Below are 18,874 nucleotides of genomic sequence, written 5' to 3'. Positions count from 1 at the left end.
CTTTGGTCTTTTGTGAATTCAGAGCAGTGCTGAGTTAAGTGTTATTCCAATTCTAAAAATGATCTGAGAAGAATCAATTTAACCGAGAAATAGACATTTATAGGCTGTCAGAGTCATCTGTCCACAAATTAATTACAGCTGAACTTTTTTCTTTCTGCCTACTTTGTAATACTCAACAATTGGAAAAAGTTTAGCTGTATATCTTTATAATAAAGTCTGTCCTGACTTAGAAGAACAGATATAACATCTTGCTAAACATGAAATCACTACAGAATTTCATTCGTATAAAAATTCTTTTCTATGCATCCCCCATAAAATTAAGCACAAAATATTTACATTGAAGCTTACTTAACAATTTAAATATTCAATCTGATATATTTTAATGTTTGTTCATTTATTAACGATGTACACGTATGTCCCTGAAATTTTAAATTATTTAATATTTTCTTACACTGTCACAGAACCTTTCATTCTAGAAATGAATATAATACTTCATTTATTATACCTAAAATATCATTTGGAAATCATTCCTTTGAGCCTTGAATGGGCATTTTTGTTTAAAAGAAATCCTCTTATTAAAATGGTATGGTGTTTTAACAACTAGAAGTAGCAAAAAAAAAAAAGAAAAGAAAAAATGGGATGGGGTAACTCTTTAGACATTGGCTAATACTACATAAACTACTAGTTGATTGCTAGACAAGAGCAAAATTCTGTGGACAAGAATATTAAAATAGAAGATGGATGATCACAAAAGATTACATTTGAAAAATGCAAAATGACTTGAGGCATAAAGATTGGTGATTATTTAAGAGTGCTCCCGATGGTGCCCATTCTGAGTCCTGATGACACATCTAATTAAAGAGATACTATCTAATTAAAGAGATGTCCTCGCTATACCCTATGGGCAAGGAGGTAGACTGGGCTGTCACAGAGATGTTTCCGAGGTTTTGTTTCGCTTTCTTGCCTTAGTAAGGACTTTGTCACCAAGGCTTTTCTAAGAGACTGAAACTTTTTAACTTACCTAAAAAATAACACTAGTCTCTCATCTGAGGAAAATCAAGATAACTGAATTTACTCACAAAATTACCACCACTACAAGCCTGGCAGTCATTCGTAAATAACTCCTAATGATAGCTGAGAAAGTTCTGGTGACCATTCCCCAGATGTAAAAGGTGTGAGAAAGCTCCAGAGCAGAAGGAGAACGGGGATTATCAGTCAACAGCTCCTAGAAGAGGTGCACGCCAAGCAGAAGCACTGGTTCCAAAGCAAAGTAAACCCAGCCCATGAAGATCTACAAGCATGGGAGGGCTGCAAAACAAGAGGGACTGGCAGGTGAATTCTCCAGAGAGCTACAGACTGGTTTCCAGCAAGCACACCCTTTTTATCATGGCTTCCCCCTACCAGCAGGAGCTGCTAAAGTGGTACTACACTAGAATGGGCAGTTTGTAAATGTACTTCCCTCCAACTACTGCAAGTGACTACTCCCACTGAGATGAACAGGATGTAATTCTAAAATCTTCCTATCTACTGAAGTCTCAGAAGTCCTAATTTTGAAATCTTCTAAGTCTAACTTTGTGGTATTCTCTAAAGATGGCACCAATGATTCTTCTCAACATACATGTCTTTCCTCCTAATAAGAGATAGAATCTATTCCCTTTGCCTTGAATCTGGGCTGGCCTTGTGATTTTCTTTGACCCGAATGTGGCACAGCTAACACTGGGCCAGTTCTGGGCCTAGCTCTAAGAGGCCTGGCATCTTTTAGTCTTTCACTCTTAGAACCCACCCACCTGCTGCTGAAGAGAGGCTACCTGGAGAGGCCCAAGGAAGAGAAGCAAGCACTCTAAAGAATGCAGCTACATTCTTGTGGTACTCCAACTACCACCACGTGAAGCAGAAGAACTGCCCAGTCAAATCCCACAGAATTATGAGTAATAATAAATTACTGTTCTTAAAAGACCACTAAAATTTGAGCTCATTTATTGCATAGCAATAGATAACTGGAAATTCAGACTCGTTGCTGCTGTGGGTGGAGTCTGTTCTCTTGCGTCCAGGCCTAGGCACATGCTGTAAGGCAAATAACCCAGGTACAATTAACACACCGTAATTAGTCTAGGCATAGTTAAGACCCCATCCACCTTGATTTAGTTCTTATCCCTACTCCCTGACTTATACCGGTGCCCAAGTGATCTGTTCCATACTGTTTTGACCAAATCATTACAAAAAGGTTACCTCTTAAAAGAAGACGGTACACTGGCATGACATGGACAAGAACAGTTGCAAAACCAAATGCCCAAATGAAAATATCCTGCTATATACTGGCCATACTGTCATATCCATGGGCCCCAGCCAATGTTAGCTGTAGATAGAAAAGCGATTGGAGACTTACAGTGTAGAACCCCTGGATGGAAGTCAATAGAATATAATGGCTTAAGAACATGAACTCCGAAGAGATAAGCCTCAGTTAGAATACTGGATCTGACATTTATAAGCTGTGAACTTGGACAAACTACTTCGCCTTCTTGCATGTTTGGTTTCAATGATACAACATTTCAACTATATAACATTTTTCTTCAAAATTAACAGAATAAGATGACAGAAATGTCATTCTTAAGTAGAACTAAGACAAGAAAGGAAAGAATTATTCAATTTCTCTAGCTATTCTGCCAGAAGCAGTCTATTTCTGATGTGGCCATTTTCAAAGAATATGATATAAAAATAGGACAGTTGTGCCTGAATTACCCATTACTGAAACTATATCATATTTTAAAAGATCTCAGAATTGGTTGGGAATAATCTAACTAAAAGTCACTGTACTCTTGGAGTTTCAGTAATACATCATTTTGGTTTCATATCACATAACACAAAACATTAAAGCAGATTTCTAAACCATTTTTCATGCATTTTTATAGAAGAAAGTTACACTGGTTAAAACTGGCATAAAACAGAGAGAGCAGTTCTGTTGAACTCTGGGGCACTGGTGTTTATAATATTCAAGGACAAAGGGCTTACTCTAAAAATAGAGTACAGAGGTGGTCTATAGATAAAAAATTAATAAATAATAAATAAAATAATTTGCCTCAGTCTGAAATGAATTCCTGATAGGCTATATTTTCTGTACACACACCATGTTAGGTATGAAAGACAATTATAAAAATAAAATCTCACCATCAAAATTACATTAAAAATAAAAATTTGTATTGACAAAAAATATGTGCAATGGGTATGTATGTACACAGCACTTATGTGTACAAAAACGTAAATAAGATAAGTTTGTATCTACAAGTCACTTATGAAGAATAAATGATTTAAACAAATCCTATGTTTATGGCCAATTGGAGTCTGCTCTGCAATGGAAATGCTCCCTGTTAATAACAGCATGGTCACATCCTACTTTCAGTGACAGATGTCTAAATTGTACCTCTGTCCTCAATGGAATGTCTTCCATTTCTGCAATTTCAGAGCTAAAGGTATATTCAGACTCGTTGCTGCTGTGGGTGGAGTCTGTTCTCTTGTGTCCAGGCTTAGGCACATGCTGCAAGGCAAATAACCCAGGTATAATTAATACACCATAATTAGTCTAGGCATAGTTAAGACAGCATCCACCTTGACTTGGCTCTTATCCCTACTCCCTGACTTATACTGGTGCCCAAGTGATCTGTTCCATATTGTTTTGACCAAATCATTACAAAAAGGTCACCTCTTAAAAGAAAAAGGTACACTGGCATGACATGGACAAGAACAGTTGCAAAACCAAATGCCCAAATGAAAATCACTTGTGATTATTAGCCAAGTTGCCTTTGGGTGTTGAAAGCTTTGAGCTAACAGTCACATTGGGTGAAGCAGTGCTCGTTGAAGCATTGGGTGAAGCTTCCAAGCACTGACTTTAGTGTTGCAATCAAATAAAACTTACCAAAAACCTCTTAAGATATATTGAAATGACATGGACAATCATTTTACTGCATGGTAATTAGGCACAAATGGTTAAAAAGAAAAGATGAAGGAGTTCACATAGGTGGCTCTAATTTCCGTTACTTTAATAAGTGAAGTTAAATCTCTGGAGTGAGCAGTGGGCAATGGGCAGAATGGACAGTACAGTGGGGTAAGAAAGCTGCTCTAGGAATCCTCAGAAGAGCTTTTGGTTATTACCTCAGGGCACTTGGGTGGCATTTTTATGTCATGTGATACCTAGGAAATTAGTGTTCAGAAAGCTCATGGGGTATAGAAAAGTTTAGCAACTATATCCCTTCCCTCCTGTAGAAGAAGGGGTTAGAGAATAACTTGAAGGAAGAAGGAATTAAAGGCTGGGTTTGTGTCTCTCACTCTTAGCATGTCCCCAGCAGGAAAGGTGGAAAGGTCCAGTGGCCCTTAATCTCACAGTGTTACAGGTCCTGAGGGCTTCAGAAAGGCCTCTGAGAATTTTCTCATCTATCCAGCTTTCTTTGTCCCTTTCTCCAGCTGCTGGAAAAGAGCTGGAAGCCACAAACAACTTCTCTCTTCCCTTCCAACATTCAGGCTCATGGAGAGCAGTCTCATCCAGAGGCACTTAAAAGTCTCCCAAGCCAGACTGGGCGTGGTGGCTCATGCTTGTAATCCCAGCACTTTAAGAGGCCAAGGCAGGCAGATCACCTGAGGTTGGGAGTTCGAGACCAGCCTGACCAACATGGAGAAACCCCGTCTCTACTAAAAAAAAAAAATACAAAATTAGCTGGGTGTGGTGGTGCATGCCTATAATCCCAGCTACTTGGGAGGCTGAGGCAGGAGAATCACTTGAACCCGGGAGGTGGAGCTTGTTGTAAGCTGAGATCGCTCCATTGCACTCCAGCCTGGGCAACAAGAGCAAAACTCCAACTCAAAAAAAAAAAAACAAAAGTCTCCAGGCCAGCCCAACCTGTACTCTAATGTGAAGGGAAGACCCAAGAACACCAGCACCTCTGAAATGATCCAGAAGCTGGGGAGCATATGAAATCAAAGACACTCAGATTCACTGTTTACAGACACAGGCACTCTTACTTAAAGTTCCCAGTCCAAGCCCACAGTTGAATGAGTAGCATTTATTTAATAAACTGGTTATGTCACTAAGAAAAACAGGTAGTCCAGATAGACACCAAGACAAAGATTTTTAATAAGCTTATTAAAAATGAGAGAGATCCCTGTCTTCCCACATATATCTACCATTATACAAGAATACCTTAAGGCATTAATGAAAGCAATACTGCTTTTTGCTATTTAATGTAACTTCTGGGTCTGAAATGAGATAGAGCTAGGCAAGAACAGCAGCTCTTTCACTTACTTGTCCCTTACTCAACTTTTCTAGGCCTCAGTTTCATCATCAGGAAAAAAGGGTTACTAATTTCTATCTCATAGGGTTTATATGAGGATTAAATAAGAGTGTGCAAGTAAAGAGTTTAGCTTGGCATAACAAGCATTCAATGAATGTTAACAGCTGCTGCTGTGATTGCTGGGGCACTGCAGTGATTCAGCAACTTCCTTGTTGGTAACTTTTCAATTGTCTGTTTTTAGGATTTTGTTCCTCCATTCAAGTTTTTTAATTACAAGGATGTATGTTTGACTGGATCATCATGTTCTCCTTCAAGATCTGCACCTCCCTCCTCTTCTGCTGCTGATTTCTCCCATGATTCCTTCTTTCAGAACCAGTTTTACTCCCTTTGCCAAGACTAATGACCCCACTATTGATATGCTGGTTTCCTTCCCCTCTCTGGAATTAATTTATCTTTAAGCACTTTATAAGCCTGGATTCCCATGCCTCATCATCTTTTCATCATTGGCTTGAAACTTGGCCCTGGATTGGTCCTTCCTCATTGCCTCTGCTCCTATATTCCCTGGACAACTGACTGTTCTTGGAGAAAAATGCTACAATACTTCTTGTCCTAGGGCCAACAACTCTAGAGGCTGGTAATGAGTGACACTATTAGCTTATTACTGTTCTTTGGCCCATGTATCACATAGTTTATGGGATGCACTGAAGGCAGTATATCAAGTCCCCTCCCTAGAGTTTCCTCCACTCATCTGAGGACTCTGTTTACAACCAAATGCTTCATTGGCTCTGGATTGAAGCAGTGAAAGCACCATTTGCAGAACAGTGTCAGTCTAATATTAGTCAAGTACTCATCTTTTAGCTGTAAAGTTCTTCCTAAACATTAAAATAAGACATTGTCATTAATATTTTAATTGTCCTGGGTTATAAGGTCAAGTTTTTTACTCTCTGCAATTCTGGGCAAGTATTTTCTGCAGAGATTGTGATCTTGACTATATCTGGAGCTAGGAAATGAAACCTAGTGAAGACATGAGTGGGAAACAAGCGAGCTCTGATCTCCTTTCCTCTGCTTTCTCCTTTTCCCTTCATCTGACCATTTTGTCTCCCAAGAGGAATGACAGTGAGTCACAGGCACACAATGGAGAGGACATATGACCGAGAAATAAGAAATTGAGAAGCTAAAACTACCCCTACCCCTACAGCACTGCTGGGAACAGATGGTGAGCAGACAGACTTGCTTAGCAGGAAGGAGGAGCCGTGCCAAGCTGCTGGAGGATGCCATCACTGGAGGGCCTTTCTAGAGATGGCCGCCTCCTCAACTAAAGAGACTCATAACCTCCTCACAGATGTATGTCTCTGGAATATGCTCAGAGATGGATACACGTATGGCACCTCCTTGTCTCATTTATTTTCTAAAATTCATATTGCATGCACTACTAAAGAATCCAAGAAATTCTGCAGAAAAAAAATCTGTTTATCTCTGTTTAAACTGGTAGATTAACACATTTATTTTACCTCAAAATTTCTTTTCCAATGCCACTTATTAACATCCCAAATAACTAGGGGTCTCAGAAACACCTACTGGGTTATAAAACTTGGCTCTAACCACAACTGAAACAGATATTAACCATAAATAATGGCATGGTCGTCTAGTAAATAGAGCAAACAAAAATACACTGAAGAATGGAACTGGGGAACAAGAATACTGAAAAAGAAGAAAAGGATTCTAGAGAAAATTGAAAATTACAGAATGTGAAGGAAGAAAGGTTTCAATGGGACCACGGGTAGCATAGTGATCATGGAAGATGAAGCTTAACAAGGGTCCTTAGATTTGTCAGTTATGAGGACAGTTATAATGGTCACTTGCATCTACTTCTAATTTCTCTTTGTCACACATAAATCAGAGTAGTGAGGTTTAAAATAACGGTCCAATGTGGAATTTATATTAGCTTTCTAGCCTCTTTTAGACAAGGTTTTCTCATCTGCAAGGTGATGAGGCGCTATCTTTTATATTACATAATCTTTTATTTTGACTTTTTAAGTGTCATATTGTAATGTACTTTGTCAGTGGGTCCAGATAGAAGCAAATACTCTGCCCCACAGATAATGAATTATCTTGTTTTTTATAGATATTTCAGAGCATTTCTGGTCATTTGTATAATTAGGTTACCATTAAGGCTGGTACTTGTAGGGAATGAGAGAGCTTGGGAACTCTTTGTTTCCTGGTAGCGGGGTATGTGGAATGGGGAGGATGTGCAGAATTATTAGAAGTATGAAAGGTACATTGGCAAATGCAGAAGAGTCCTTAAATAGATAAGGTAATTCATTACAAATGGAGATCAAATTTTCTTTTCATAGGAATATATCTTCAAAATTATAATCAAAACCAGTCTACATGTAAATTTCACATAAAGCCATTAATATATAAAACAAAGCCCAACTGTACTGACTTTATACTATCACATAGCCCAGTCTTTAAACTGTTTGACTTTACTGAAATTCTTGTGAATAAAATTATATGATTTCTGAGATTTGCTTTAAAATAATCCAATCCATTGGATGGGGTGGGTTGGGGAGATGGAATGGGAGGTGATTATGTGTTGAACATTCTAGATTGGGTGGTAGGTACACAGAAGGTTGGAGGTTCATTCTACTATTCTATTTACTTTTGTATATGTTTAAAATTTTTCATTAAAAAAAAAGCAAAAGTGTTTGACTCACCACCATAAGAGTCATTTCTTCCTTGAGATCATCATATCGTTCTTCTAGGCGACTGAACTCATTCAGAAGGTTCTGATATCTCAGCCTTTCATCATTAAGGTCAAGTTCTAGTTGTTTTGTTTCTTCTACTAACTTCTTCTCCATAGTTTCTGAAATTAAAAAAAGGATACGCATACCAAAGATGGCCCTTTGAGAATGCAATTATGTAAACATGTATACTGATTCCCAGTTTCTCTGTAGGAATTAGTACCACTGTGATCTATGAAGAATGTCTTAGTGAAATGTAGGAAAACAAAAAATGAAATAATTTATTAAAATATCATCTACTGAGTTATTCCATATATTCTGGCTTTAGTCCCACTAGTTGATACACTGGTTACAACACATCCTTGAAAAACTTTTACTAGCCATTGTCTAGTAACTAAGGTATATATATTTTTATTCAAACGGCATTCTATTCATAAAATTCTTTTACCCAAATTATCGTACTCTCTCAAAAAGTCAGAGATATTTCTCAAGAAAATGGCAACTTTTCAGTGGACCCGACTGTCCTACTCTATAGAGCCTTCCTTCACATATCATCCCACGGCTGTATCTTACATTTTCTATGACTTTGACTCCCTTGCTGTACTAATACTCCCCTGCTTCTAACCAGATAAAATGCTCAGGCTTGGCCAGCTGTGCTGTGTGCTTCTTAGTCATCCCTCATGTGCTGCTGAGGAAACTCTGTCTTCTCCATTTTACCTACCCCCTCCGCCCCGTCTGTGGCTGTGGTTTGCTTTTGGCTAGGCCATGATCTGGAGATTGGAGATTAGCGCCTGGCTGCAGATAAAGCAAAGTAACAAAACCCCAAATCTCAGCTATATGTCTCAACTTAATCAGCCAACGAGTCACATTTATCGTTATTAAGCTTCCTACCACTATGCTCCATTTTACCCATATATTTGGAAGCTAAATCTTAATCTGTCCTGCCTGCTTCCATTGCTTCACCACTGCTTTCTCAGTGAGCACCATGAAGCCAGGGCTGCAAGTGTCTTGTCACAGCTGCTTCCCTGGTGCCTACCACAGTGCTTCCTAGAGCGGGTCTTTAATAATGTGTAAATGAATGAATGAAATAATTTCTTCTCTCTAAAACATTCTACAAGTTGCCTTTTATTCTCACCAGTTTGCAGAAGCTGCTCCAAGTCTACCAAAAAATTTTCCCTTGGCAAAATCATTGTCATTTCTTTGTTTACAGTCTACTTTCAAATAACATTTTATATTTTCCTAGAAGATTCTCATCATTCTGCATCCTTCTGTTCCATGCTGCCTCCCAGCAGCCTTCTTTCCAGGGCTGTTTTCTACATTACCTCTTAATTTATTTTCTGGCTTCTTTTCTTTATCTCATCCCTTAGTATGGCCATTAATTCCGGGTTTTCTTCTCTTTCCTCTACATTATCCCCTTCAACTAGGAGAGGTGGGGCAGTCTCTCTTACCACCCAGGTTTTAATGCGTAACTTTAGGCTCCCTTCTTATTCTTTCTCTAGTCGTTAATCAGGATTTGTTTTCTGAACACCTCCATGTTGAGACCTTAGCTGACATCTCAAACTTAACACTTCAACAACTGGCCTCATTAATTTGCCTCATAACTTTGTACTCTTTTCTCAATAACCCCACTACTAATAACATACCATTATTGTTTTGCTACCTCATCATACAATCTTAGAACATTTTTTGTCTCTTTTGAATATCAATGTAATCAACAGAATGTATATGAAAATGTATTATTTTCATATATCCCCATTCCAAACCATCTTTTCCATTTCTACCACTATTTACTGTATAATCTGTATCTTCTTATCCCATATTTATATATATGTGGATTCCTTATAAATTTATCACCATTCTAGCCTACCCCACAAACAGCAAACAGAATAAATGTCCATATCTAGTTAGTTCTCTATTTTAAAAATTAGAATTTTTTTTTTTTTTTTGGTAGCAGAGTGGTGAATCTTAGAATAGCATCCATTGATTTAGAAAAAAAAAAAGACATACAGAAACACACAAATAAATATACACATATTAGCTCAACAATTCTTATTAGCTCAACTGGAATCCTATAAGCCTTAATTAATACATCACACGTGCAGAACAAATAAATTTTTTAAAAAAATTACATATGACACTGACTGCATGGGAGTTCACATTTGTACCTAGAGATACCAGATTTACAAGTTTATCAACCAACTAATTCTCTTCTTCTTGGAACTTTATAAATTTGCTGATGACAGCCTCAACTTTTAAAAATATTTAAACTCTAAATAATGTTGTAACTCATCAAATAACATTGTAGCTTATACAACTTTGGTGTGAGGTTGGTTGGCGTGCAGTACACACATAAACCTTACCTGTCATCTCTTTAGCCTGCTCCACAATGCGGTGATTGAGGGATTCTTTTTCTTGCTTTAGCAAAGTATTTTCTTCCTTCAGATTTGATACCAGCTATGAAATGAAACAATACACTGAGATGGCTGCAATGGACAGAATGTGGGTAACCCCCCATGTAGGCACCGAGGAATGAGAGCTAAGCAGAAACCTGGTACAGTTAGGGCTTGAGGAATATCTCACTTTATAGTGTTACTGCTCAGCTATTCCCTTTTATATAATCCTTTACATAATCATATATTAGTTTATAGAATTAGGGCTTGAAGAATCCCTTTATATAATCCTCTATATATAATCATATAATAGTTGATAGTATGAGTGCCTAAAGAATATTTCCCTACATATATACCTATAATTATATCTTAGTTCATAATCGGAGGAATGCCTAGAGTGGACACAGTACAGAGCATGAATTAAGGAATAAGCAGCTTATAATTGGAGGAATGCCTAGAGCAGACACAGTGCAGAGCATGATTTAAGCGAAAAACAGTTATACCAGGACAAGAATTCATGGCCCAGGCGGCAGTGTTCAGTATCGTGAAGATACCCGCTGTATGGCAGGCTTGGGGCAAGAGCCACTCCTCCTGATAAAGGAGGTTGTAGGACCTTGCTCCAGTCAGCTCTTGCTACTATGCTGCTCGAAAAGCATCTTCCCATAGAACTCACTGGAAGCTGCCAGAAGGTGGCGGTAACCCTGACAGCTCTGTCACTGCTATGTGACTTAAAGCATCCTCCTATAAATCTTCTTAGAAGAACAAATCGATTTTCACAGATTCCACTGGTATTACCATAGAAGTAGTTTCCCATAGATAGAAGTATTGCACACTGCACCCTCTTCACTGCACACAGCCCACCTTCAAGCCTCGGTGACCTAATGGGGTAGACCCCTTACTGCACATGTCCCTTGCCTTCATGGGAACGGGCCCCTTACTGCACACTGTCCACCTCCCAGCCTAGGTGACCTAATGGGGGTGGACCATATGTTTTATTGCTCACGACCCCATCACTATCCTTAGAGATGATTTCACTCACTGCCCTGCCCCCTAACCTATACACAATAAATACTTAAGCTTCTGGACATTCGAGGCCTTGCCTGACTCCACTCATAGGTGGCGTGGCCCCCCCGAGCCCACTGCATTTTCTTTGTACTTCTGTGTCCTGTCTCTTTATTTCTCTGATCCTGCGCCTCAGCACAGCATAAGGCTCACCCCACGACCCTGTGGGGCCCTCAGCCCTACATCGAGGAAGCCTGATGACCAAGGATAAAGACCATAAGCAGTCATTCCTTACTTCTATCACCTCTATGCTACCTGTCTTTGCCTGGTTATGTCTAGTCACCTTACAAACTTGCTCAAGCATTACCCCTCCCACGAGCCTTCCTGAAACCCCCTTCCATTAGCTGTTTTTTCCCTGTGCTACTACAAGACCCTGTATATGCTCTTGATATCCATTATAAATGATTTAGTTTCCTCTTTTCCAGAACAGAGTAGAAATTCTTGAAGGATCGGGATAGTAGTGTTTTTTTACTTAAACGTTAAAAAATTGCCTGGCACTTAGTAAGCATTTGCTCTCACAGGTAATTGACATTACCTTCTCATCTCAATGCTTTAACACAAAGCTTATGTGTATCCATGATTCAAGTGGAGAGATTAAGGAGGTTAAGAAGGATACGAGGATGTTTTAGTTTGGGAAATTCACTGAAGACCTTTTGATTCTTCCTGATATCTGTCCCAAGAAAGAAAATTTCTCTTTCATTTCCCTTTAAGAGTTTTACAAGGCTGAGAACTTGTCCTTCAATTCCATGTTTAAATAAGCATTACAATTACAACAATGTCAATATGCTTAATGCCACAGAACTCTCTACTTAAAAATGGTGAAAATGGTAAATTTTATGTCACGTGTATTTTAACACACACACACACACACACACACACACACACACACACACACAAGTTGACTGTTAACTTTCTAGATCTTTGCTGGATAAGAATTCCCAGGAAGGAAAAATAAAAACCAAAGGTAATTTTGCCAAGTACGTAATTTACTCAGTTCATCTTTGGAATAAAATGTGTGCTTGTGATGAGTAAAATCTGAATTCCTTTTTCTTTTTTTTTTTTTTTTGGGACGGAGTTTCACTCTTGTTACCCAGGCTGGAGTGCAATGGCGCGATCTCGGCTCACCGCAACCTCCGCCTCCTGGGTTCAGGCAATTCTCCTGCCTCAGCCTCCTGAGTAGCTGGGATTACAGGCACGCACCACCATGCCCAGCTAATTTTTTGTATTTTTTTAGTAGAGACGGGGTTTCACCGTATTGACCAGGATGGTCTCGATCTCTTGACCTCGTGATCCACCCGCCTCGGCCTCCCAAAGTGCTGGGATTACAGGCGTGAGCCACCGCGCCCGGCCTGAATTCCTTTTTCTAAGCCAAAGTTTAGGGAACTCTCAAAACAAGAGCTTTAATAATAGAGAGAAAGGTGGCAGGCAAGTCTCTCGTCATGTCACGGGGTTCAGGACAGGAAAAGAGGGCTCTGGAGAGCAGGAAAGTTGGATAACTACACTGTGCCACACACAGCAGACATCAGTCCAGAAGGGGTTCCTTCCGAGGGCTCAGTCTGTTAGCTCTGCACTGATCTTGCCTTAACATCCACTCTTGGTAAAAAAGCCCCAGCTCTCTGTGGGCTTTCAGGAGAGGTTCTTCCTCTAGGGGTGCACAAGCAATCACCTATGGTGCTTTTTCAAAATAATGTGTCTAGCCCACACTACCAGAACTTGGATAGTTCCCTTTTTATACAAAAACTTCCCAGCAGTTTTGATACATGCTCTTGGTTAAGAGCTTCTGGGCTCCTTAATCAAGCTAAGAATGTCATTTTCCTGACCTTGAAGCTGACTGTCACAGTGAAATGTTTTCATTCTTCCCCTACAACTACATTCCATCAAAATAACTAATGCAGCTGGGTGCAGTGGCTCACACTTGTAATCCTAGCACCTTGTGAGGCCAATGTGGGAGAATAGCTTGAGGCTAGGAGTTCAAGACCAGCCTGGGAAACACCGTGTAAACTAATGGTAGTGCCTACAGTTATCTCTGTGAAAAGTAGGAGAAAATGAAATGAAAAGAGAAATCTGAATCTGCTTGTATGTTTATTCTATCAGACTAGAAAGGCAAGAATTTGGCTTTGAAGAGGAAAGGAGAATCTCCCCACCACACTTAAATACTGTACTGTCTGAGGAATCTGAAGCTGGAAAGCTTCTGTGGACTTGGGAGACTTGAAGGAAGAAAAGAGATCTTAAACATTCAAGATTTGAGTGCATGTCTGAATTCTGAGAGAACAAGCTTGCCATATCAAAAACATTATATAAAAAAGAAAAGAATCTCACCTTTTGGCACTCCTGTTTCTATATATAGAGTACAGATTCTCTAGAGATATAAGAGGAATTACTTTATTAGGACCTGTAACGCCATGAAGTACTGCAATTTTACCAGCCACCCTACCCTAACCGATCTGCATCTAAGTTCCTGCTGTGGTTCTCACTGCATATGCTGCTTTAACATTTAGAAGTCAGTACAGACAGAGCCTATCAGGATTCTTGCCAGCAGTTACAGCTGACACAGGCAACTCTTTTCATTTAAAGATGGTAATACCAGTGGAATCTGTGAAAATCAATTACTTTTTCCAAGAAGCCTAATGTTGAGGTACTTTTTAAATGTTTCAGTAGTACATCTCATTACTACTTGACAATCTTAATGTCTTCTATACTTAATAAAGTTTTGATATAAGTTAATACAAATTTGTAGCATACAAGCACTGGTCACTCTGTAAGCATTTTGTGGGGAGTGTTCCATCTGCATAAAGCTGTTGGCTGCAATCACAGTGCAGACATTTAGATTTCTTCTGCTTGGACTTCTTAACAGAGCCTTAATGCAGGCTTCCACAGGATCCCTACCATTAGGTGCTAAACATTAATTATGCTTAGTGTTCCACTACTGGATCACTCAGCATGTGGGAGTTATTTATATCCTCCTGCTCAGGGTCATCACCAAACTCTGATTTTGCAATTCAAAAACTTGCAACCTCAGGTATAAATGGGTTAATCACATTAACCCTACTGAAGAAAAAGGAGTCTATGCCCCAGACCGATGTTTTTTTTTAGTTTTTTTTTTTTTTTTAAAAAAAAAACAAGGGTTAGTAGGTGCTTGGCCATTCTCCTTAAAATACCGCTTTGCCTCTGCTCTTATTAGAGTAAAAAGTTCTACTAAAAGACCTACAACCTACCACTGATAAAGTGAAATAAACGCTTGGGAAATAGTAATAATGAACAGTAATTCAACTAAACTTTGTACTGCATTTCTAATAAAACCAACAGTGAGTCACATGGACCAAGTCACGATGATAGCACATTTCCTCTGTATACAGAGTACATAGGGGATATGGACATTATTCCTACCTGCTCTGTTTCTTGTTTGTACCTATCTGCATGTTCTTCAATGTATTTTTTCTCTGAACGAGTTTGCTCCAGGTCTTTCCGGAGCTTGGCAATTTCCTCCTGCAGACTAAGGACCCGCCCAGTGGCAACTTTCGCTTCCTCTTCACTTAGTTGAAGACGTTCTAAGTCACTTCGTAGTTTCTCAGTCTCAGAGTTGTATATTCCTTCTAGATTGGTCAGTTTCTCCATGAGGCATTTGTAGTCTTTGTTCTTTAAACATACACATAAGTAACAATAAGTAAATATACATATCATCAAATGTATTTAGTGAGAAAACCATGCTTATTCATCACATTCATGCTATATCTATATCATCAGAGCATTGATATAGTATCTAACCAAAACACTAACTGCAACATTTGCAATAGCACAACCAACACCTTCTAGGTGACACAAAGTAAAAAACAGGCACAATTAATTCAATTCTGTTTGATGTGGTAAGCAACATGGATGTGATTTTTTCATAGTCACAAGATGAATAACATAGTAAATTCTTAATTTCTTGATTCTTAATTCAGAAATAGGAGAATCTATACTTGTTTCTGAAAACAGATCAAAGTGTGGCTAAAAACTAGCTTAGTGATGTATAAGAATGGTTAATACAGCCTCAAAATCACAAGTTGGCCAAGTGCAGTGGCTCACACCTATAGTCTCAATACTTCGGGAGTCTGAGGCATGAGGATCACAAGAGGCCAGGAGTTCAAGACCAGCCTGGGCACATAATGAAACCCTGTCTTTACAAAAAAATTAAAAATTAGCCAGACATTGTGGTGTGCACCTGTACTCCTAGCTACTTGGGAGGTTGAGGCAGGAGGATCACACAGGCCCAGGAATTCGAAGCTGTAGTGAGCTGTGATTGCACTGCTGCACTTTAGCCTACGTGACAAAATGAGACTGTCTTAAAACACACACACACACAAGTTTCTCACAAATCTTTATGTTTACTACCTCAAAATTTCTCCCTCCCACTCAGAAAATCTTTCATCCCGTTTCATTCTGATTCCTGTTCTTCTTTGTTCTCCTTAGCACTTTTATATTCTTAATTACCTTTATATCATTTACATGTGCTAAAACATTAGTAAATATCTTTAATCAACCAAACTTTTATCTCTGCAACAGACTCCAAGTTCATCAGAAGCATGAACATCTTCCTGATTCTTTTGCTATTTTAACGCTAAACAAATCATCTGTAAAATGAACATACCACATGCAAACAAATAATTGTAATGGAGCATTACAACGTATAAAATACAGCATGTCTGGTTTGAGTTGGTGTTTGAAAAACAAATGACACACAATATGACTCTTGGTCATAAAGATTTGAAGCATTAGTAGATCTGTGTTCTCAAAAATAATTTCCTGCCAAGCATGGTAGCTCACGCCTGTAATCTCAGTACTTTGGGAGACTGAGGCAGGAGAACTGCTTGAGCCAACAGCCTGACAACATGAGACTCTGTCTCGACAAAATAAAAAAGTTAGCTGAATGTGGTGGCACATGCTTGTAGTCCCAGATACCCATCAGGCTGAGGTGGAAGGATCACTTAAGCCCAAGATGTTGAGGCTGTAGTGAGCAGTGACTGTACCACAGCACTCAAGCCTGGGTGACAGAGTGAGACCCTGTCTCAAATAATTAATAATAATAATAATAACTTTCTGCCTTAGTTTTTGCAATTGTCATCCACCTTATGAGTTCATAAATATTTCCATGCTCATTATGGAAATAAATACTGTCATAATTTTACTTTTTACTAAGACTGAGGGGTAAAGTCAAAGAAAAACAATATTGAAAATAATCCCAGTGGATTTCTCAGGGCATACGCCACTCTCAGGGCTCCATTGTGAAACACACCTGCTCATCGACTTTGCGCTGCAGCTGCATGATCTTGTTCTCCATGCCAATGTGCAGCTTCTTGTAGCGCTCCACTGAGCGAGCCTCGATTTTGAGCTTCTTTAACTCACGCTTGGCCATCATCCGCCGGAAGCAGCATTGAAGGTAGATGATGGCATGCATGCTCCTCTTGTAGTGTGTGCGGGCCAGCCAGCCCCGCACCCACTTTTGAATGATGACTGCTTTGTGCTCACGGAGTATCTGCAGAAAAGGATAAGGGCAAGCAATGTCAAGACCCCCGAATACACTCATGATTATCAACCAATGTTGGGCTAAAAGTCCATATATTACCTAAAGGGAAAGACACAGAGTTGAATTGACAATCTATTATGTAGATTATATGTATCACAGATATATGGAGGCCACAAAATTATTTTTTGAAGTGATTTGAAAAGTAGACTTTAGAAGGCAATTTCAGAAACATATACAAAAATGTGTTACATGCAGATATTATGCGTATAATTCTAAGCAGAATATGGACTTGGAAGCTGTCTAAATAAAAAACACTAGATTACCAAAAGAAAAACAATTTTAAAAAGAAAGAAAAAATACATTAGATTTCTTATTAGTATATGATTTCTGTTAGCAACAGATGATACTCTACAAAATTAACAGAACCAGGCATCCTGTAAATGATGAACTACTAACATAAGAGATTTCCCTACTACCCTGACTGCTGATACCACCTCACTATGTATTATTAGGCCTGTGCATGAGGACATGAGGTATGGGCACTGAACTGACTGGAGAGGCCAACACTTGGGGCGGTATAAAGTTTGTACTGATTCATTGATTTTTTTTTTTTATCGAAACTAAAAAATGACACTCTTGTTTACCACATTTGAGGAATAACATTCCAGTGAGAATTTTCCATCGCTATTTCAAATGTAGCAAGAATCCACTTTTGGGATTCAAAGGTAGGAGGGATGGGGCTTTAAAATGAAAGGTAAAAGTAATGAGATGTGAAACAACCTAATGTTACTCTTGATTTTATGCTGTATTTCCTATAAAAAAATCATATTTCCCTAAACTTATAAACAACTTACAACAAAAGGTTGCCTTATAAGATGAATTTCTTGTCACTAAAGAGTAACAAACAGACACCACGTAAACATTTTCTAGGAAAGATGGAGAAGAAATTCTTGAATTTTAAGAAAAGGTAGCCGGGCACAGTGGCTCATGCCTGTAATCTTAGCACTTTGGGAGGCCAAGGTGGATAGATCACGTGAGGTCAGGAGTTCCAGACCAGCCTGGCCAACATGGTGAACCCTCGTCTCTACTAAAAATACAAAAATTAGCTGAGCATGGTGGCAGACGCCTGTAATTTCAGCTACTCAGGAGGCTGAGGCAGGATAACCGCTTGAACCCAGGAGGTGGAGGTTGCAGTGAGTGGAGATCATGTCATTGCACTCCACCCTGGGTGACAAGAGTGGAAAACTCTGTCTTAAAAAAAGAGAGAGACAATAAAAGAAAAGGTAAACTAGAGAAAAACTGGCATCTACAGATTTTTATGTTTATGATTTTATGAAGAAACTCATATGATATAAATGATATTTAAATGTTATATGTATACTTAAATCTTGTTGGTGATTATTACAAGTGGACACAATATACCTCCTGTCAAACTTTTTTTTTTGAGGTTGAGTTTCACTGTTGTTGCCCAGGACGGAGTGCAATGGCACAATCTCGGCTCACTGCAACCTCCACCTCCCAGGTTCAAGTGATTCTCCTGCCTCAGCCTTCAGAGTAGCTGGGATTACAGGTATGTGTCACCATGCCTTGCTAATTTTGCGTTTTTAGTAGAGACAGGGTTTCATTATGTTGGTCAGGCTGGTCTCGAACTCCTGACCTCAGATGATCCACCCACCTCAGTCTTCCAAAGTGCTGGGATTACAGGCATGAGCCACCACGCCTGGCCCTATCAAACTCTTAAAACTTAAAAAAAATCTCTGAAAGCATCTAACCACATATATTAGGAGTTTAATAAGATTAAAAGACTAGTTCCTATTTTTAGGTTATTGTACCTGAAAAAAGTGATGAATAAAATGTGCCATCCTCGAAGATACATTTAAGAAACAACTGGTT

At 39.0% G+C, this 18,874-nt stretch overlaps 1 protein-coding gene across 9 annotated transcripts in view; it reads right to left on the bottom strand.

Moving 5' to 3' along the window:
- The window catches only part of MYO5A (myosin VA), a 217,738-nt gene that overhangs the window by 44,365 nt on the left and 154,499 nt on the right, over positions 1-18,874 (bottom strand). For all 9 annotated transcript variants that reach the window (XM_032297420.1, XM_032297418.1, XM_032297421.1 and 6 more), the window contains 5 exons: positions 16,751-16,990; positions 14,863-15,111; positions 10,384-10,477; positions 7,997-8,145; positions 3,419-3,532 (listed from right to left, as the gene is read on the bottom strand). In XM_032297420.1, the coding sequence (XP_032153311.1) occupies positions 3,419-3,532; positions 7,997-8,145; positions 10,384-10,477; positions 14,863-15,111; positions 16,751-16,990 (846 nt within the window). The remainder of the gene's footprint in view (positions 1-3,418; positions 3,533-7,996; positions 8,146-10,383; positions 10,478-14,862; positions 15,112-16,750; positions 16,991-18,874) is intronic.

This window comes from Sapajus apella, unplaced genomic scaffold (genome assembly GCF_009761245.1).
Source record: "Sapajus apella isolate SASKATOON/1434 unplaced genomic scaffold, GSC_monkey_1.0 scaffold37, whole genome shotgun sequence".
NCBI classification, from domain to species: domain Eukaryota; kingdom Metazoa; phylum Chordata; class Mammalia; order Primates; family Cebidae; genus Sapajus; species Sapajus apella.
This window is presented reverse-complemented; position numbering and strand designations above follow the sequence as displayed.